The sequence below is a fragment of the Trachinotus anak genome, unplaced genomic scaffold (assembly GCF_046630095.1).
Source record: "Trachinotus anak isolate AG129_WGS33_773 ecotype Australia unplaced genomic scaffold, CSIRO_AGI_Tana_v1 ptg000006l, whole genome shotgun sequence".
Classification (NCBI taxonomy): domain Eukaryota; kingdom Metazoa; phylum Chordata; class Actinopteri; order Carangiformes; family Carangidae; genus Trachinotus; species Trachinotus anak.
In genome coordinates, this window is record NW_027273857.1 from 806,705 (window position 1) to 827,811 (window position 21,107).

Genomic DNA, 21,107 nt, shown 5'->3' on the forward strand with positions numbered 1-21,107 from the left:
GTTTTATTTTGAAAATAATGAGCGGATGTGTGTTTTCATTTTCGCGGCTAGCTTGATGCTAGTCCCAAGCTATTGGTAAGAATTGGGCAATGAGGATAGCGGGCCCGCAGCTCCCCTGTGTCTCTGCTGTGTATTACAATGACAGGTGGACCAAAACATTAGCTCTAATGCTAACGTCAAACAATGCTGTGTCATTAACATATAATAATTCAGTGTAGGGGCCGTGGTAATTACTAGCCAGATAGCTAACGGCTAGGTAGCCCTGTTAGCTGCGCTACCAACATCATAAACAGCAGCAGCAGCGCTGAGTTCCTGCGTTTCCTCGTTGACAGCCCGCACGGTTTCGGCACATTAGACTAAATTCAGATGGAGACGAGCGCACCGAAGAGGCGAGACAATAAGAAATCACTGCGTGTGAAGGTAATAAGCCTTGGAAATGCCGAGGTCGGAAAGGTAAGGGACCGCCAGTTCATTTTCGACCGAACCCCATCATGAAATCTGGTAGATTTTAGTGATGGGACACTAATAGCTGAGAGAAACCTTAAAAAATATCCCTGTTTTAGAGTGAGCTCACAAAATAATAATATAACTGATACAAAAACGAGTTTGACCCTTCATGATAAACCTTTCTTGTGCTGCTGGTATCAGGTTTATCAGTCCGTTGGCTCTAATTTATGCTGTTTGTTCTGAAGCCAGACAACTTATAAAAATCATTACTTTCAAGTGTCCTTGCTTTACGAGTCTGATTGCTGCAGAGTACAACATCCACGAATACTTGTTTTGAAAGACTGCCACCTTCTGTAAAATTCGGCGTGCAGTTTCTCTCACAGAGATTAAGGAATCAATTGTCTTTTTAACGTTAATCTTGCAGTCCTCATCCAGCGCTAAATGCGACATGTACTATTACTGAACCAGTTCAAAACATTCATATTGTGGTTAATTAATGTTATCTTGACGGATAATATGTATGCCGAATTAACCAAAACAATGCAGTTGTTATTACATAATCATAAATTATGTTTTAGTACGTTATGCCGAATTTGCCTTTAAGCGAAACACCTTTAAATTGTGGATTTCTGAAGGGAGTCTGACATGAAAGATGCTGTCATTCATTATAAATGATTTTGACTCTACAGAGCTGCATCATCAAACGCTACTGTGAGAAGAGGTTTGTTCCCAAGTATTTGGCTACAATTGGTATTGACTATGGAGTCACCAAGTAAGTTCATACACCTGGTAACTAATCTATTACTTTGTTTTAAATGGTTTTGTTTTTTAATAACGTGTTTGATCCTGAGAGGAGTGCTGTATTGGAATGCGACTGTACCACTGATGCCCTATGTATTTTATGTTAATCCAGCTCTAGAACTTTATTAATATGAATATGACATCATGATAGTAAAACTATGTAGTGTGTATTTTTGTAATATCAGTAATGTGTGTGTTGTCAGAGTGCAGGTTCGCGACAGAGAAATAAAAGTGAACATCTTTGACATGGCCGGACATCCTTTCTTCTATGAAGTGAGTCCAAAAAATTCATTTTACCTTTTTTGTAGTTTTCATATTTTTTCACGAATTTCAACTTCTATTTAACCATTAACAGATGATTGGTATTTCTACGTCAGGACAAACCAGCTTCAAGAAAAAGAAATGTTTTTGAAATAAAATCATAAAACAAGTTAAAATTAAAAAGTAAAATTATGTCAGAGGTCACGAGTTGTAATGTGGGAAACCTGCCAGCTGGAGGGGCTGTTGAACCAGGAAAATGATCTTTGTCCTCTGCTTTCTTTCCTTCATCCTTCTTTTTTCTATTTTCCCCTGTTTTGTCTCTCAGGTGCGGAATGAGTTTTATAAGGACAGTCAGGGGGTGCTGCTGGTTTATGATGTCGGCCTCAGGGAGAGTTTTGATGCTCTCGACAGCTGGCTGGGGGAGATGAAACAAGAAATGGGCTCTCAGGCTAACATGGACAGCATCGTGTTTGTCGTCTGCGCCAACAAGGTATGACTTCAGCTCTCAGGCTTCCTACCATCTTAATCCAAACTCTGTCAATCACACAGGATCATTTATATCAGGGCTGCAGTTTAGCATCATTTCCATTACGATCCATCAGCAGATTATTCTCTTAATTCATTGTTGTCCATACCACTAATTCTCCATCTGTGCAGGTGGACCTGACGAAGCGGCGGGTGGTGGATGAGGGGGAGGGCCGTCTGTGGGCGGAGTCCAGAGGGTTTCATTACTTTGAGACGTCGGCACAAAGCGGAGAGGGCATCAACGAGATGTTCCAGGTTTACACACAAACACACACACGTAAACACACAGCGTTCCTGTTGTTGTTTTTGACAATACTTTGAAGCATCATTTGTGTGTCCATTTAGGCGTTCTTCTCGTCCATCACTGATATGTGTGAAAATGGCGGGAAGCGTCCGGTGTCGGAGGTCAGTGTCGGCTTCACCAAAGAGCAGGCTGACACCATCAGACGCATTCGAAACAGCAAGGACTCCTGGGATATGTTGGGGGTCAAACCCGGGGCCACACGGTGAGTGAACTGAGTGAAATTTGTGCTGGGTTTTTTGATTTAAATAAGTGATATGTAAAAAATACATGATTATGATAATAACATTTGTATTAACTGAATATTTTTAATGTTGAATTAAAGTAGTCAAAAATGATGAGTTTTTATATTTTATATATATATATATATATATATATATATTTATTTATTATCATTAGTCAGTAAATTGACTGTAATGTGATGTCCCACAGGTCACTCTGCATCAGTTTGAACATATTCACTGTGCAAAAAGCGCTTCTGACATATTATTGGTATTTGGTTTTATTTTTAATGAAGCCTTTGGTGTCAGTAAAATATTAAAGAGTTAGAATAAGGGCGGTAATCGTTTTTATCATTTATCACGTATAAAGATGTCAAATAATACAAGTACAGAGATCTGTTGTTTGTCAGGAGTCAAGATTTGTAGAAACAAACTATGCATATAACCAAATGCATATTAATTAAATACTAATACATAGAATTAAAAACAATTAAAGTTATGCATATCTGTGAACAAAAGTTGAATAGAACTACAAACAAACTACATTTGAATAACTACAAATTATGCATACAAGTGAAACCTCAACAAAACAACAACATAAATCTACATCTACATTGATTACGTTGATTAATTCATCTTTCTGAGTAGTTTAGTTTTTATACTTTCTGTGCCTTGCTGAAAATGTCATGAATATAACTGGTTCCTACCTTTTTGTTTCCAGGGAGGAGGTGAACAAGGCATACAGGAAGCTGGCGGTCCTGCTGCACCCGGATAAATGTGTAGCTCCTGGCAGCGAAGACGCCTTCAAGGCTGTGGTGAACGCCCGCACCTCACTGCTGAAAAACATAAAATAACACAGTAACACACACCTGAAACCTCGGGCAGAGATCGGACCTCCTGTCGCTCAGACATGGACTGAAGAATCACTCACAGCCGTATGAACAGTGTTCTTCTATTGGTATTTATTTAGCGTAAAGGTTTTGTGTGCCATGTTGCTTGCCACAGTGCTGTATGCCAACTGAACGCCTGGTTTACGACCAGTTTTAACTTATTGATTTTCTCTCTAAACTAGTGTGTGTGTGTGTGTAAGTGAGTGAGTGTATGGAAGATGATGAGGGCCACATGAGAAAATGAAATTTTGAGTCAATTTGAAATGAGAAGCAAAATTCTCAGAAAAAGTCATTAATATGTATTTTAATGTAAAAAAAATTAAGTTAAAATTCTGAAGATAAAGTCAGACTGTTGAATTAATAGTCAAGTTTAAAGTCAGAAATCTGAGGTCAAAAGTTTTTAGTTTTAAATTTGAAAATAAAGTACGAGATGTCGGAGTTGTAACTCATACATTTGTCTTTGTTTCACATTGGCCTTCGTTCATTTTCCATGTTGATGTGTGGTTTTGAGTTTTGTGTGTGTGTGCGTGTGTGTGTGTGTGTGTGTGTGGCGTCAGGTTAACGTCTCCATTCTTCCTGCTGATGTTGAGGACATCAGTCGAGCAGCAGGTCAAAGGTCGGTGTTTAACCTGATTTCACAGTAAAAGGCGTCTGTGTGTTATTAAGAGTAAAGAAACAAATCCAGTCAGTGAAGTTACAAACTAGTGTGATTTAAGTCAATGACTTTTTATTAAACGTGACTTTAAATTCACATTTCACAGCCTTTAAAGTAATTAATTCAGTTCCTGAAGTTACAACTCCTCTCTGTGCTTAATAGAGCTCAACTACACAACTTTCACAAACCACTTTAAAGCCTTGTTGCCAAATCAGCCGAAGTTAAAGATGTGATGGAATCAAAAGCATGTTCAATATTAAAACTTTTTACTTTACACATGGTCAAACCTGCCAACTCCTCACCCCAAACGTCCCCGTACAAACACACGTTTTCTACCCATGACGTCACCAGTTCCTGGGTGATGATTGGTCAATGCAGCTATGGCATCAGAAAATGCAGAACCAGTCTCAAGCCAAGAGGTCGACAGGTCAACAGGTCCGTTAGGACAGTGGTTCTCAAAGTGGGTCAGGAAACGTGGTAATCTCTTCTGATGTGTTTGTTTTGGGTCCCTGATATGAAGATCATCGTGTTTACGGGAGATCTGGTCAACTGTCCATTACATTTCTGATTAGTTCCCTTAAACTACTCTTTATAGTCAAATTCATCATTTCTAAAACTAAATTATTGTCATTTTGTGTAAAACTCTGTTCCCGAAAGTGACGACTTTGTGCCTCCTGACATTCGTGCCCTTACGTTCCCCTTATGTTCCCTTGCATTTCAAATTTGTTCCCTAAATTAACAAATTTTTGAAATAACTGATTCTTCCCTCAAAATGCTGGTTTATTCCTTGTTCTCTCAAAATACTTATTTGTGCCCTTGAACAGAACTTGCAGCCTCATACTACAGAATACTTTCTTTATTTTTCTCTGATATATGTTACATGTTCCTCAAAATATCAAAAAATATTATTTAGGCTCATATATAACCCTGTTTGTTGAAATCACTGTTGTTTGAGCAGAAAAACTGTAAAGAAGCAGCCGTTTTGTTCCTTTGCCTCTTGTTAAACGACGTTTCGTGTTCCACCAGGGTCACACAAAGACGAGTGTTTACAAGATGATGAGACGTTTTTTATCAGGATATCAAACTAAAAGAAAGACTTGACTCTGTTTACTGTTTGTTTTTTTTGCCACGTCCCTCATCTATGAAACGGAAGCATCTTGTTAAGGAAAAGTGTTTGATACTGTAAAGAACTGACAGACAGCATGGACATGTTATCATAGTTTTATATTTTTACATGTGCATCAACAGGAATGAATCAATGCTCAGACTGAGCTTCCACTTGTCACTTCAAATTGATTTTTATTTATTTTTATGATTTAATCATTACGTTTTTAATTGGAGAAACGTAAGTTGCTCTGTGTATTAAATTATCATGGTCAGCACTTTTGATGTGGTCAGGACCACATTTCCCATCAGCCCTGTCGCTTTGTCTTTTATATTTACTGATGTCGGTTAAAAAATTGTGTTGATTTGTTGGTGGAATAACAACAACAAAACAGAGCAGTTTTGAAGCATTACAAGAATTACAAAACAGATTAAATAAAAACATTAAATTAAAAAAAAATTACAAGAAATTAAATTAATAATTTACCAAATTAAATTAAATAATGGATATCGGAAATTAGGAAACAAATACTGGTAATTATTAAAGTACAAAAATGAAAAATGCCAAAAAGTAACAAACACATATGTAACAGTGGTGATGTAAAGAAAATATCAAATAAATTTACAAAAAAATGAATTCTAAAAATAATCAGAAATAAAAATCCCAATAAAATGACAAGTGGAGTGTTTTTGATGTAAAGCGTCGGCCAATCACACGTTTGAAACATGTTACTGTGTCAGGTATCAAACATGTTACTGAGATGAATTTTGTTCTGTTTGTGTATCAGTGTGTTCTGTGTTATTATAACCACATATTATTTATTTTATATGATGAACAGTTTAAATGGACTGATGGGCGATGAGACAGTGTGTGTGTGTGTGTGTGTGTGTGTGTGTGTGTTAACGTCATTAACATGTTACTTCATCACAGACTGAACTCCATACCTCATGACTGTGACTTAAGTCAGGCTTGAATCATCTGATGAGCTGATGATGCGTTTCCTGTTGACCCTCTCTAAGGTCACATGTTCACAGTAATGCAGAAGAATATTGTTTTAAAATGTTTTTAGTTTTCTCACATTAGTGAGGACACAGTCATCATCACATGTCAACAGTTTATCTCAGTTTTAAAGATTAAATGAGACGTTTTCTGTTGACCTCTCAAGTGTTTGTGTGAGTGTGTGTGTTTGTGTGAGTGTGTGTGTGTCAGTGTGTGTTACAGTCTCACTGTGGTTCTTGTAAGTGCACGTTCTACGGGATTGTTTTTGGAATAATAAAAGGACAGAAATCATTTCTCTGACTCCAGCCTGTCGTTTGTGTGTGTTTGTGTTGTTTGGAAGTGTGGACATTTTTAAAAAGGGGAAGATCTTTGTAAAGTGAGAACAGTTTAAAATAATGAGGACGTTTGTGAAAAGTGAACTCAAACGTAAAGACTCACAGTTTACTCTGTCTTCGACTGTCAGCTTGTTTCTATTGTACAAGTAAACTACACAGTTAAACACAATCTGACCTGGTTGGAGGTCCGCCAATCCCATCATGCACCTGAACAAGCACACAAGCACACAAGCGCACACACACACACACACACACACACACACACACACACACACACACACACACACACACACACAGAGTAAATCTGTCCTTGTAACGAGCAGCCATTTGTCTCTGTTTCAGGGATTCCTGTTGGATTAACACACACTCAGACATCTGCTGGTTCACATCATCTGATTACACAAAGCTTCTCCACCTCAGTCTACCTGTTGCATTTGTCGTCTGTGTTTCTTCTTCTCTGCTCTTTTCTTCTTCTTTCATCTCTCAGGGTTTTGGACAGACTTCCTCCTCAGCCTCCTGTCTGGTTATTTTGAGTTTTCCTACCATGAAGGTAAATTAAACAAATCGTAAGACTTCTGTTGACTTTGACTTGATGTTTGCTGTTTTAATTTTTGTGTGCCTGTATTTTTTGCAGGTTTCTTGATGGGACGTCACCAAATAAATGGAAACAGAAGATTTGAAAACTAGACACTCAAAGATTTACCAAAGTGGAGACAGTGAACTCAAAGACTCTAAAGGTTGTGGAACAAATTCCTGGACATAAACAAGATTTTAACAGGTCCTCTGCACTCATTTTAATGGATAAACGTTGATGGAGAATTTCAGCTTGAAGATAAAATCTCTACAGACAGAACCATTTTTACCTGGGACTTAAGAACAAATCCAGAGATGGAACGAAGATTCAGTTGAATAAAAGCATATAAAACATGTATGAAGATGAAGTTTGACGTGTGGTTTGAAAAGCAACAAGCAGAGGAAATGAAGGAGAAGATAAAAGGAGCCATTAGAAATCAAACAGGAGAGTAAAGAAGAAAAAGAAAGGAAACAAAGAGTGAGGAAAGACAGAAACAGAAGAAACAGACGTGGAGAAACGGTGACAAAGGAAATGGACTCAAAAGATCAGAAACTGAGAATTAAAAAGGACAAAAGAGAAAAAAAAAGTGAGAAGCACGAGAGAAACCAGCCATCATCACTGATGAGCGAGGCATGAGACTGGTGTTACACTCATCCTCACCTGGACCAATCACACTGCAGCACTGCAACAAGTGAGTACAGCAGGTACATTCAACCTGGGCTCAGGTGAGGTACCAAATGAAATGAGTTTGTACTAAAAGTTAACATCTATTGTCTGATCAGATTTACTGAATCATTCAATTCACAAAATTAAAAAAAAAAAAGATTATTTTTGTTCAATGGAAATAAGGAATCAAAGAACCTGTTGTTTGGTGTCAGCACCTGGTGAAATATCACTAGAAATACCAGCTTCAAACTTAGATTTGGTGTGAACACCTGAGAATCAGAGGACGTTCACCTGTCGTCTGATTAAAGCTGCAGTAAAACACTAAATAACCAGCTCTTAATGAGGTGCAGCTGCTGATCCGTACATCCAGGTGTTACACAGGAACGTGATTAAACCTCAGTTTGGTAAAAGCTGCATCTTTGTGTTATTGTCTGTTTTTGTGTCAGTTTGGAGGCAGCAGAAGAGCAGCACCATCTCACATCACCTTGTCCTCCTAAACACTCATTTGTCCACCTGAACAAACAGAGCAATAAAAACTTCAACCACAGCAGGTTATGATGCTTTAACACTGTTTTTTTATTTATGCTTTTCTGATTGGATAATTTTGTAACTTAATTACAAACTACCAATGATGACATTTAAACTTCAGAGCTTTGTGAGGACTTTGCACACAACTGATCAGTGGGTGTCTAATTAACCAATCCAGCACAGTCCAGGTGAATTCAATTACCTGGTGATTTTCTCTCTCTCATCCTTCCGGAGGTCTTTGAACAGAGATAAACTTCCTCCACTGGCCTCAGGAGTGAATCAGGAGCCAGCAGGTTGCTGTGCTGTAATCTGCCCTGAAACCTGGACCTGACCTGGGCCAGCACCACGTGTTCAGGCCAACTGGTCCACTGAGAGGCCCTTCAGGTTTTTGGCAGAGAGACGATCTGATCAACTGAACATCCAGACTGTTTACAACACAACACGAACTGAAAGGTTTATCTGACGTGATCTCAGACTCTGTGCAGCTGCCCTGCAGTGACCCAGAGGGTCCGCCATGTTTATGAAGGGAGGACGGTCGGGGCTGAAACAATGCCACCACCCGGAAACAGAAACTAGATAAAAGACCAATAAAACTGATGAGAACATTTTAAATAATAAAATAATTGATTAAATAAATAATATCTATAAAGCACAAAGGTTGTGAACAGAGAACTGTTGTTTATTTAAATCTGTTAATGCTCGCTGCACTTCCTGCACCAATCAGGTTGCAGAAGAGAAGGGCCCTGCTGCTCTCGTAACCATGGACAACGACGACGACTGCGGTGTGCTCGAGAATGCCAGCTGTGAGGCAGCGCAGCAAACCAATGACATCAGCTTCAGCACCAACATAAGCCCCGCCCCTGACCTGCGGAGAAAACAGCTGTTGTGGCAGAACGCCGTCAGAAACATCATCGACCAACACAACCTGTATTCACTGAGGCTTGCTGGCGGCCTGGAGAGAGGCAGGCACCGCATCACTGTCACCGACGCCTACATCGCCGACATCAACAGGTAGAGTCAGTGATGACATCAGCAGGTCGAGAGTGATGACATCAGCAGGTAGCGACAGTGATGACATCAGCAGGTCGAGGGTGATGACATCACCAGGTAGAGGCAGTGACATCATCAACTAAAGTTTAATAATGAAATGTTTTTTCCCCGGATGTCTTGCAGGCAGATTCGCCACAAGGCGTCTTCTGGAAACTTCTGGCAGAAGCGGCGCTCATCAGCTGCTCGAATCCACCCGGCAACACCAAGAATCACCATGGCAACAGAGATGAAACACGACTCCCTTGGTGACGCAGATTTCTTTGTGTCGGTGGGGTCGACAGTACGAGGTGTCTTCATTCCTGCGCTGCAGCACACGTTCAAGTAAAGACACAAACAGCAACACATCGAGTCACGTGATGTTTTTGTCACGTTGATGACTTTAGAGTTTTATTGTTATAAGTATCAAAAAAAGTTTTTGACAGTTTTTAACCCAAAAATGTCGTAAATCTTTTGAAAGCCGATGTTTTAAAAGTGTTGGTTGAAAATCGACCTCCCCAGGTCTGCAGACTTGGAGCAGCTGTACCAGCAGTTTTCCTCCGGTCAGAGAAGAACTTCACTGGTCGTCACCAACGTCATCGACATCCTCACCAGACTCTTTATCTCTCTGCTGACGTGGCCGTCGGGCTGGGGCGGCGTCGCCTGCGATTGGCTGGCCGGCCTGTCGGTCGTCCTGTGGGCGGTGATCTGCATGCTCGCTCTGATCAGGAGAGAGGTGATGTTGTCGCCACAGTGGCTGAGGTATGCTGGGAAATGTAGTTGGCTTCAGAACATGTCAGAATCTTTAGAATCCAGATCCTCAGTTGGTATTTAGAGCTGGTTCAGAACCAGAACCTGTCTCTGTCTCAGGTACCTGTCTGTGGCGAGCTGGTTGTCTCAGACTGTCCAGGTGATGGTCGGTGTCTTCGGTTGGGCGGAGAGCGATCACTCCTGGTACGTCTTCTTCACCCTGTTCTCCACCTACAACCTGCTGCCCCTCCCCTTCCTATGGTCCATCGTTGCCGGGGTGACCACCTCCTCCCTGCACCTGCTGGTGGACGTCTGCTGCCACTACCACGACCACACCTTCATCAGAAAGGTTTTCTGTCTGTCTTTCTGTCTATTTCTTTCTCCTTTCCCTGTCAGAGTTTTCTAACCATTTTTCTGTGTGTACCTGTTGTTGTACCTGTGCAGGTGTTGTCGAAGGCCTTGTTGTACCTTGCTATGAACACAGCAGGTCTGTTCATCCACTACCTGTCAGACCGGACTCAGAGACTGTCCTTCCTGGAGACTAGACGCTGTATTGAGGGACGAGTCCGGCTGGAGAGAGAGAACCACAGACAGGTAGAGACACACCTGCCATGGAAAAGCAGTCACTGCCGTGACGTGATTCTGGCGTTTTTGATTTTAAACGCTCGCCGTGTGTCCTGCAGGAGCGTCTGGTGATGTCCATCCTGCCTCGTTTCCTGGTCCTGGAGATGATCACCGACATGGCCACCATGGACGAATATTTGCTGCCTCAGCAGTTCCACAAGATCTACATCCACCACTACAAAGACGTCAGGTGGTGTGAAGTGTCACAGAGCTGCTGTCGGGCCTGAGTGTCAGTGAACGCAGCATCAGACCCTGAGCTCGTCAACTAATGCAGAATTATAAAGCATAGAAGTCAGCACTTTGAGACATTCTGAGTTTATACTTGAAGATATTCATTCAAAACTTTTCATTTTAAACTCTTAAAGTTTAATTTACAAAATAAATCTGACGTCAAACGTTTCTACTTCCTGTCTCTGCAGCATCCTGTTTGCAGACATCATCGGCTTCACTTCTCTCTCGCTGATTCTCTCGGCTCAGGATCTCGTTAAAACTCTTAACGAACTCTTCGGTCGCTTCGACAGGCTGGCCGAGGTCAGATCACCATGGCAACCACATAAACCACCATGATTCATGTTTACATTAGCTTTTGTCTGAGGTGGACTTTTACATTTTTCTACCATGAACAGTTTTAATTGTTTATTATTTGACTTCCTCCTCTTTTTAATGTATTCTAATAGTTTAGCTGTTAATTGAATTATCTGCTCTTTATGAAGCATTTTCAACTGCGTTATGTGCAACGTAAATAAAGTTTATCGTCATTATTAACAATAAAATAAAGGTGTCAATCAGAAAAAGCCTGTTAATAGTGAGTGTGTTTTCCTCTGTGTTTGTGTGTTTAGGAGCATCAGTGTTTGCGTATTAAGATCCTGGGTGACTGTTATTACTGTGTGTCAGGAGTCCCGGAGCCTCAGAGAGGACACGCACGCTGCTGCGTGGAGATGGGCCTCAGTATGATCAACACCATACGGTAAAAACCTGCACTGCTGTAGCACATGAGCACACTGTCTGCAGGAAACTTCACGCAGGTGTGTCCGCGTGCTGCAGGTATGTTCGTCGGGAGCTGCAGCAGGAGGTGGACATGAGGATCGGTGTCCACTCCGGTTCGGTTCTTTGTGGTGTTCTGGGTCTTCAGAAGTGGCAGTTTGACATCTGGAGCTGGGACGTCGACATCGCCAACAGTCTGGAGGCTGCAGGAGTCCCGGGGTCAGATACTCACTCATGCACAGAGTTGATCTAATATATTGATTAACCTAAACCTGACCTGCAGTGGTATAACTGAAATATATAATAACAGCTGCTTTCTGGTCCTCACCTCAGGCGGATTCACATCTCTCGGGCCACTCTGGACTGCCTGGGGGGCCTTTACGAGGCGGAGGTGGGACATGGCCGGGAACGCAATGAGTTGCTACGGAAACACAATATCGACACGTACCTGATCCGACCGGTGCCACGGGAGGAGGCCGAGCCGCCGAAAGTGAGGCGCCCGAGTTACGAGGAGCTGACGACCTGGAGCGCAGAGCTGCCGTTCGGAGACATCCTGGGAATGAACTTTGTGAGAACAACAGAACTGTAGAACAAAAATCTCTCACTTTGTGGAACTTTGACCTTTGAACTTTGTGTATGTTCTCCCTGTGGCGGCCCATAGATCCTCGCCACTTTCACCAATGGCTCTCTGACCCAGCTACCCAATCAGATCGCGGCTCAGAGGTCTGGATCGCGAGAGGTCAACAAGAGGATCCGCCAGGCCCTAGAGGTTCGGAGCAGCGAGCGAATGAGGAAGGAGCACATCACCACCTTCACTCAGGTGTTCAAGGACTCCCACATGGAGGGAAAGGTAACGACCTGACTTGACCTGTTGTGGAGGTGTAGAAGGCGGCTGAGTGCTGACGGTCCTGTTTCTGTCTCTCAGTATTCCCAGATGAGGGACGAACTCTTCAAGTCCAACATGGTTTGTTCTTTCATCCTGCTGCTGCTGCTGATGGCCGTCCAGGTGCTCATCCCCGCCCCACGGTACACCTGTCTGTCTACCTGACTTCATGGATTCTCAGTTATTTTCTTTGTCGTTGTTGTTGTTTCCACAATCTGATGATTTAACTTTACATACTGAAAGAAAATAAAGAGAGAGAGACACGGTTTTCCTGCTAACGGAGTCTGAATCCCACCAGGTTTCAGGATGTGTTCTCTTCACATCTCTCCATACAGGTTGTGTCCGATGGTTGCTCAGTTTCTAATCAGCGGTAGTATTTATTCGCTGCTCTTGTTGCTCACGCTGGGGGAGGAGTTTAAGCGTTGCCCTGCCCCTCTTCAGTCGCTCTGTTGCTGGATCCATGAAACAAAGAGTGTCCGGACGCTGCTCACACTCACCGCCATCACTGTCAACTTCGGAGTTGCCTCCTCAGATATCGTAAGTCTGACAGAACTGTTCCGTGGAGGTCAAAGAGAAAATGTTGAAGCAACTTTCAGTTTTAAAAATTGCTAAAGAAATCGACTTGACTCACACTAAATGTGGTGAGAGACAAAGGATATATATGTGTTGAGGCAACGCACCGTAAATGTTGCCTAACAAGATTTTCTGACTGTTGATAAGCAGTAGTTTACTCTCAGGAAACAAGAAGAGTTTTGTCAATAAAGTTGCTGAGTTTCTCTGTAACTGGAAGTACTTGTGGATGCTAAAACATTTTCAGGAAGCTAGTCGGCAAAGTTGCCCCAAAAATTGACCCTGTGTATTATTTGTGGAAACAAGACTGAGTCATCCTCTGACAGTTTTAGTCTGATACAGTTTCTGGTTAGGGTTAGAATCAAGAATTTCTACCTGGAGAGTTACCCAGCTTTTACTTCCTCCCTCCCTCCCTCCAGCTGTGGTGTGATTCATCAGACACTCACAGTAACAGCAGTGACTCTCTGCTGTCTCCACCCACCTCCACCTGGCCTGACGTCAACATCTGTACTCATCCAGAGGTGCGTTCACACACTCAAACACAGGGTAAACACTGTGAGAAGTTATTGTAACCCGTGTGTCACCACAAAGTACAGTATTAGGAGAGAAAAAAAAAGATTAAAATAATTTCAATGATTGGACCAGATTCAGAAAGTTCTAGGAACGTCTGGAGTCTAGAGTGTGGATGAGCACAGTGGAACAAGAAGCACATGACACAGTGATAAAGTGCAATGGCATATATTAAAAGTTGAACAGGTGGGCCCCAAGGTAAGTTCAAGGTACAAAATACATTCACTAACCAGTGTATAGAAAATAACAATAATATAAAAAAAATAATAATAGAAAAAAAAAAGGGTCAGACCCCGGATCTATAGTCTAATCCTGGCTCGATCCTTATCCAGAGTTCTCTGTGTGTGTGTGTGTGTATCACTCCAACTGAAATGAAGTAGATGTTCAGTTCACCGCTTCCTGTGCCAACAGTTCTCGATCTCGTGGGCTGGGCTCGCCACCCAGTACTGGGAACAGTTCTCTCTCTGAAATCTTCTCAGTCTCTGAATCTCCCTGCAGGGCTCTGGAATCTCCTCAGAAATCAGCTCGCCTTAATGGACTCAGCAAAAACCTGACATATGAATGAGGCCAAGATGAAAATTACCTTTATGTTGATTTTATGAACCTTAATGATCATATCATAAAGCTAATAAATTCAAATTAATGTTCCATCTTCACAGTCTCTGTTGTAAATCTCAAATTTCACTCAAATAAAATAATCACATTGGAGAGTTATACTTACAGTAAAACCTCAATTTCAATTCAAGTGCAACACAGAAACAATGCAGCACAAATAAAAGCATAAATGTGGACACTGATGCACCTTTAAATTGTTTCTCAAGCTTCCTGTAGACTGTATAAATTACCAGTGCTGACACAGAAATTCACCAGTAAAACAATACAATGAAACCTTAGCCAGCAGCTAAACTGCAGCAAATAACTCAAGGAGCGCATCAAAAGTGCACGAAACAGGATAATTCACAGTCTCCTGAATACATCATCACAGAACATGTCTGCTCATGAGCAGCATCTCTCAAACTAAACGTCCCGTTTCAAACCGCTGAAAAATTTAACGTAGTTTCATTAAATTAGCAGGAAAGCTAGCGGACTTTAGGCGCTAGTTAACGACATGCTAACGGTTAACACAACTCACCTTACACGCTCATTAGCCGCAGGCTAGCGGACTTTACACGCTCATTAGCCACCTGCTAGCGGACTTTAGACGCTCATTAGCCACCTGCTAGCGGACTTTAGACGCTCATTAGCCGCAGGCTAGCGGACTTTACACGCTCATTAGCCACCTGCTAGCGGACTTTAGACGCTCATTAGCCGCAGGCTAGCGGACTTTACACGCTCATTAGCCGCAGGCTAGCGGACTTTAGACGCTCATTAGCCGCAGGCTAGCGGACTTTACACGCTCATTAGCCGCAGGCTAGCGGACTTTACACGCTCATTAGCCGCAGGCTAGCGGACTTTAGAGGCTCATTAGCCACCTGCTAGCGGACTTTACACGCTCATTAGCTGCAGGCTAGCGGACTTTACACGCTCATTAGCCGCAGGCTAGCGGACTTTACACGCTCATTAGCCACCTGCTAGCGGACTTTAGAGGCTCATTAGCCGCAGGCTAGCGGACTTTAGAGGCTCATTAGCCGCAGGCTAGCGGACTTTACACGCTCATTAGCCGCAGGCTAGCGGACTTTAGACGCTCATTAGCCGCAGGCTAGCGGACTTTACACGCTCATTAGCCGCAAGCTAGCGGACTTTAGAGGCTCATTAGCCGCAGGCTAGCGGACTTTACACGCTCATTAGCCGCAGGCTAGCGGACTTTAAACGCTCATTAGCCGCAGGCTAGCGGACTTTACACGCTCATTAGCCGCAGGCTAGCGGACTTTAAACGCTCATTAGCCGCAGGCTAGCGGACTTTACACGCTCATTAGCCGCAGGCTAGCGACACACAACTCACCAGGTATGGCATCGGCGCACAGGCTTCAACATGGCGTCGGGCCAACTCGCACAGGTGCAACCGCCGTCGTTAACTCTCGCCTTTTATTCACACTGCGGTTTCATATTTTCACATTAAGCAGGAATTAACACATGAAAACACAATATTTGCCTTTTATGAACTTTTATACTGTTCCACTAATTTTCTTAACACTTTTAGAGAGTCAATTAATCAACATCTGATCCAGAATTTCTACCTTTCACTTCCGCTGGCCTGACCAATCAGAGGACGGGCCGGAGGCGGGCTGTTTGCCTTTCAACCAACACCTTCTTCAATATGTTCATATAAACCATTAAGTTGTATTTTTTTTTAACTCAGTTCAGCTTTTTAATTGCTAAACATTAATACAAAAATATATTGATTTATTTGTCCAACTATTTACTTATTTATTTTCTGCTTATTCAACCCTGTGGATTACAGGTTGAATAAGTTGTTGGGGTCACAGTGTAATCAACAACCTTTTTTTGTGGACAGTTCATGGTGCTGAGCGGCGTGGTTGCCATGGTTACCTGCACAGTGTTCCTCAGGTTGAGTTGTGTGCTGAAGCTCGCTGTCCTCCTATTGGCCACCGCCCTCTATACCTACCTAATAGAGACACACAGGTGAGCGCGGTGACACTGTCAGATCATTTTCATGAACGTGATAAATTCACTCTCCAGTCACTCTGTGTCTCAGGTCTCATCACCTGTGCAGGAAGGGAGTTTGTGTCGTTCTCATGGTGATGTTTGTGGGAGCCGTTCTCTACAACAGCAGACATGTGAGTTCTGCTGGGTTCTGCTGGGTTCTACTGTGCTGTGTTCTAAAGAAAGAATAAGTCAGGTACATGAAAGCACTTTCTTCATTTCCACTTTTATGCGTCTGGTTCTTCTTCGTTGGTAGCTGGAGGCGACGGCCCGACTGGACTTCCTGTGGCGTCTCCAGGCGAGGAAGGAGGTGGAGGACATGAAGGAGCTGAGGGAACACAACGAGTGTCTCCTGCTCAACATCCTGCCCGCCCACGTCGCCCAGCACTTCCTGGAAAGAGACCGCAACAACGAGGTATTGACTGTCGTTGTGTGTCTGTCTGTGGTCGTTGTGTGTCTGTCTGTGGTCGTTGTGTGTCTGCGTACCTGTGTACTGGGACTTGCAGGTGTCACCTGTGCGTTTGTGTTTATATTCAGGAGTTGTACTCGCAGTCGTACGAGCGAGTCGGCGTCCTCTTCGCCTCGCTGCCGGGATTCTCCAAATTCTACGAGCAGAAGGAGCTCATTCATCAGCACGTCGAGTGTCTACGCCTCCTCAACCACATCATCACTGACTTCGATGAGGTCACACTCACACTCACACACTCACACTCACACACTCACACTCACACACACACACACACACTCACACACTCACACTCACACTCACACACACACACACACACACACACAAGAGGAAGCTTCATGCTACAGACACATAATGAGCCACAACATTAAAGAACAGAAGCAGACGGAGGCTTCACACAGTTGTTGAACTCTTCGGTTCAGTTCATTTTAGATATTAAGAGTATCAGTAGTTCCCTTTGAGAAGTCGTCCCTCTTCTGTGTCTGTGTGCAGCTGCTGGATGAGTCTTACTTCCAGGAGGTGGAGAAGATTAAAACCATCGGCAGTTCCTACATGGCAGCGTCTGGTCTCTCTCCTGACAGACAGGTCCGAGCTTTATTTGTAGAAATGCTCCGCTCAGCAGTTCAGTGTTTACGTTCTGCAGATGAGCAAAGCACCAACAGTTAATGTGATTCAGGGCTGTGAGTCCGGATCCTGCATCTGAATCAGAAAGTCTCATTGTGTTGTTGTTGTGTGTTTGTGTTCAGGAGTGTGAGGACGGCTGGAACCACCTCACTGAGCTGGTGCTGTTCGCTCTGGCCATGCAGGAAACTCTGAAACACATCAACACACACACAGGAAACAGCTTCCAGCTCCGAGTCGGTTCGTACAACACACACACGCACGCACACACACACACACACACACACGCGCACACACAAACACACACACACACATTAACACATGTCGACCCTTTCAAGAAAAAAATTATAAAGAAAAAAAAATTATTCAAAATATTCCATGAACACAGCTGATTAAAAACAGCTGATTAAAAACAGCTGATTGAAAACAGCTGATTAAAAACAGCTGATTAAAAACAGCTGATCTGTTTGCTGTTCCTCACCTGAAGTTTCCTTCACGTCACAGTCGTGATATAAATGTGTGAATATTTATTTAATTAGAATATTAATAACAGTAATAATCATTTTAAGCCTCTTTCCACTGTTTTATCTTTATTTTAATGTTATAACATTTTTATATATTATACTTTGCTGTGACATCATCTCCAGGTATCGCTCACGGCCCGGTAATCGCAGGTGTGATCGGCGCCACCAAACCTCAGTACGACATCTGGGGGACGACGGTGAACCTGGCCAGCAGGATGGAGAGCACCGGAGTCAGTGGGAGGATACAGGTGAGCACACCTGTCTGTGGGAGGGTCTATATGTTTATATTATGTTTGTAATCTAACCCCCACACCCCCCCTCCCTCCTCCCAGGTCCCAGAATCCACCAGCTGCATTCTGGTCGAGCGAGGCTTCCTACGGCAACTCAGAGGGAGCATTCACATCAAAGGCATCAGCGAACGTCACGGCAAGGTGAGACCCAGAGAAACAAGTTTTCATGATGCGATCATGAGAGCAAATCTTTATTTGTCACATCTTCTGCGTCTCCGTCCTTCAGGTCCGTACGTTTTTCATGAGCAGTCAGGAGGAGCGCTCCAGTTTCATGGAGCGTGGTGGTGGGCGGGGCTTCAGTCTGAACAGGAACACGCTGGGAGCTGTGGTCTACAATTTGGTTCAGGCCAGGAAGAGAGAGAAACTGAGGGAGGAGAACGGAGGGTTTCACCTGGTGGAGGCATCGTAGGAGGAGGAGGGGCACACGTTACATAAAGACAGGTGTGAACACTGGAGCCACAATAAGAGCTCAGTCACTGTTAACTGCCTCCAGATATTTCACATTAAAAGCCTTCCAGTCCCTCCTTTTCTGATAGATAGATAGTGTTTTGACAGTGTGGACATGGACATTATAGTGACTCCACACAGCAGGTGAACCAGGAAGCTAACCCTAACCCTAACCAGGAGGAAGTGATGCGTCTCCAGACACTGTGTCAAAGAGATTCTACTTAGATTTAGAGCTTGAGTTCAGTTCTCAGGGTTTATTGACTCTCATCCAAAATGTGCAAATGCAGTAAAACTTCATTCATGTTCTTTTCTTTATTCCTTCTACCTGTTCTGGGTGTTGGACAGTTGTCTGTTAGAGTGACTGCATGGCAATGAGAAAAGTCTCAGGAAACAGGAAACAGTGAGTCTGTTGTTTAAAGATGCAGAACGTCCATGAGACCTTCACATTATTTTAAAGGCAAATTCAGTGAATGGTTCCGTGATATTATGACCTGAAGCAGCAAAGAAGCTGTTTAAGGATGTGTTTGTTTGTTTTTTTAGCTTTTCTACTGATCAGCTTTGACTCTGACTTTCTTCAGATCTGTGATACATCGGACTGAAACCAACGACCAGAACTTCCAGTGGCGTCGTTCTGATTTTTAATCTTTTTGTCGGGTCGATCGGGTTGAAAAGGAGGAGTTGATATTTTGCAGATCTATCAATTTAAATCCAGGTCTCCAGAAAAATAAAATACAAACAATCAAAAGCACAGTGGAGTTGTCTGTCGTTGATCAAAGTGTTTCACAAGTTGTTTTCTTTTCTCACCTTGATGTTGGGATTTCCCAGCATCACATGAACGCTGCATCCCAGCAGAGAAAATTCTTCATCTCATTCATTCATTGATTTTTTATAGTTTCTGCTGGATTTACTCAAAAGGAGTTTTGTGAACTTTGTCCTAACTGTGCAGCTGCCAAAAAGATCTGAGCTGTTTCCTTGAGTTATTACACAGTGAGTGATTGTAAGTGAGTTTTTATCCATGTTTTATTTGATATATCTTTAAATATGTGGAGTAAACACATCCTCAACTTCTACGCTCCCTGAACCTCCCATTGTAAAAATGTTAGACACAAATGTTAATTTAAAAGAGACAGAGAAACTGAACTGAACTAAAATTATATTTTTTAAACATTTTGTTTTTACAGAAAACTGTCAGAACATCACAAAATATTACAAAATTCTGTTCTACAGTTTTAAAGATCTTCAATTTTTTTTATTAACGGTCAAAATCAAATATAAAAGTGCAGTCAGATTATCACCAAACTCTGAGAGCAACCACCACCAGACTCCATTCAGAATCTGTAAGAAAATCAGGTGTGGCTGTCAGAGGCACAGTGAATAAGTGAAGCACCGACTCATGAATGAACAGTTTAATCAGAGACTCGTTTGACAGTGAGACGTTAGATCTGCAGCTCTTTCATCAGCAGCTGACTGTGGCTTCATCACTAATCACTGAGGCTGATTAACACTGTCAGTGCAGCAGCTCCTCAAACACCGTGTGTCAGTGATTATTTCTACTCACAGTAATGAGCTTTATGATTTGATCTGCACAGATTTATCATCACACTCCTCTAACACTGTCACTCATGTTGGACGGGCTGTAAAAAAAACCCTCAGATATCATCATGTTTTTCTTCCACACATTCGTATTTCTTCTGAAAACCTGGTGCCTCAGGGGCCTCATAACAGACAGTGAAACTAAGTATGAAACAGGACCAGGGTCCGGGTCCCCTCAGGGTCTGGGTCTGGTTGGTGTTCCAGCTTTGGGAGGTGTCGGATGTCTTTCTGCCTCGGTGTTTATGTGAAGGCAGAACACTCACCTGATGGCAGTCTTCTGCAGTTAATCTGGCTGTGCTGTGTCACCGTGCTGCTGGATATTCCTCGCTTCCTTTTGAAGATGAGCAGTGATTTCTGAGCGAATCCACTGAATCCAATCGTTTCACTGCTGGAAAACAAATCACATGAATGACTGAGTGACCCGACACTAATGTGAAGTATGTGCCAGATCAAACTTCTGATGTGTTTCAGTCACAACAGTTCTGTGAAACAGATGTAAATGGATATGAACATGTTTTACAAGTTGGGTTTGAATTTATAAAATAAACTTCACCTGTTCCTCATGTATTTACTTTTTTATTATTGTGTCCTATAATTACCAGTTACTGTCTAATAACTATTTACTAATTTCCTACCATTTATTTTATCACAAACAATATTTATAACTTTAAAAAAATATTTTTTGTAATTTGATAGAGCATAGTATATTAAATTAATTATTTATCATATTGCAAATAATAATTTATCTCAATTACCAATTACATTAAAAATTTTTGTTATTACCATTTATTATTTTACTATTGTTTATTATTTTCTTACTTTTTAATATTGTATAAGATAAATTTTA

General features: G+C 42.4%; 2 protein-coding genes and 1 long non-coding RNA gene across 19 annotated transcripts in view; 2 read left to right on the forward strand and 1 right to left on the reverse strand.

The window, feature by feature from the left end:
• The window catches only part of LOC139622349 (uncharacterized), a 31,260-nt gene extending 14,296 nt beyond the window's left edge, over positions 1-16,964 (reverse strand). For 4 of the 14 annotated variants that reach the window (XR_011691222.1, XR_011691209.1, XR_011691212.1 and 1 more), the window contains exons 1-5: positions 15,658-15,885; positions 14,083-14,265; positions 8,511-8,686; positions 6,716-7,079; positions 3,264-3,392 (exon numbers count right to left, since the gene is read on the reverse strand). This is a non-coding gene — a long non-coding RNA (uncharacterized lncRNA). The other 10 variants (XR_011691214.1, XR_011691210.1, XR_011691211.1 and 7 more) reach the window with 10 other exon arrangements.
• dnajc27 (DnaJ (Hsp40) homolog, subfamily C, member 27) lies at positions 54-6,498 on the forward strand. Its single transcript, XM_071479588.1, has 7 exons — positions 54-453; positions 1,137-1,219; positions 1,452-1,521; positions 1,835-1,999; positions 2,167-2,289; positions 2,380-2,540; positions 3,278-6,498. The coding sequence occupies exons 1-7, from the start codon at positions 367-369 to the stop codon at positions 3,408-3,410; spliced, it is 822 nt and encodes a 273-aa protein (XP_071335689.1). The 5' UTR covers positions 54-366; the 3' UTR covers positions 3,411-6,498.
• Positions 6,965-19,417, forward strand: LOC139622332 (adenylate cyclase type 8). Of its 4 annotated transcripts, XM_071479569.1 has the most exons (26): positions 6,965-7,090; positions 7,175-7,805; positions 9,033-9,319; positions 9,482-9,679; positions 9,857-10,096; positions 10,205-10,433; positions 10,529-10,678; positions 10,768-10,898; positions 11,128-11,239; positions 11,548-11,675; positions 11,753-11,911; positions 12,026-12,260; positions 12,354-12,542; positions 12,618-12,718; positions 12,911-13,112; positions 13,565-13,666; positions 16,171-16,298; positions 16,372-16,453; positions 16,576-16,734; positions 16,857-17,003; positions 17,278-17,370; positions 17,532-17,646; positions 18,054-18,178; positions 18,263-18,361; positions 18,447-18,661; positions 19,246-19,417. In XM_071479569.1, the coding sequence occupies exons 3-25, from the start codon at positions 9,069-9,071 to the stop codon at positions 18,627-18,629; spliced, it is 3,558 nt and encodes a 1,185-aa protein (XP_071335670.1). In that variant the 5' UTR covers positions 6,965-7,090; positions 7,175-7,805; positions 9,033-9,068; the 3' UTR covers positions 18,630-18,661; positions 19,246-19,417. The 4 variants fall into 4 exon arrangements, with proteins under 4 accessions (XP_071335670.1, XP_071335668.1, XP_071335671.1 ...); XM_071479567.1 differs by having other exon boundaries at positions 18,447-19,417; XM_071479570.1 differs by lacking the exons at positions 6,965-7,090; positions 7,175-7,805 and adding an exon at positions 8,561-8,692 and having other exon boundaries at positions 18,447-19,417.
• Positions 19,418-21,107: the final 1,690 nt, after the last annotated feature.

What these genes read in the sequence shown, in the direction of transcription:
- dnajc27 (XM_071479588.1), top strand. Translation starts at nt 367, where the DNA reads ATGGAGACGAGCGCACCGAAGAGGCGAGACAATAAGAAATCACTGCGT. An exon ending in ATTGACTATGGAGTCACCAA is followed by an intron (nt 1,220 to 1,451) that starts GTAAGTTCATAC and finishes GTGTGTTGTCAG; the next exon opens with AGTGCAGGTTCGCGACAGAG. An exon ending in GACATCCTTTCTTCTATGAA is followed by an intron (nt 1,522 to 1,834) that starts GTGAGTCCAAAA and finishes TTTGTCTCTCAG; the next exon opens with GTGCGGAATGAGTTTTATAA.
- LOC139622332 (XM_071479567.1), top strand. Translation starts at nt 9,069, where the DNA reads ATGGACAACGACGACGACTGCGGTGTGCTCGAGAATGCCAGCTGTGAG. An exon ending in TACCTAATAGAGACACACAG is followed by an intron (nt 16,299 to 16,371) that starts GTGAGCGCGGTG and finishes TCTGTGTCTCAG; the next exon opens with GTCTCATCACCTGTGCAGGA. An exon ending in CAGCTTCCAGCTCCGAGTCG is followed by an intron (nt 17,647 to 18,053) that starts GTTCGTACAACA and finishes CATCATCTCCAG; the next exon opens with GTATCGCTCACGGCCCGGTA.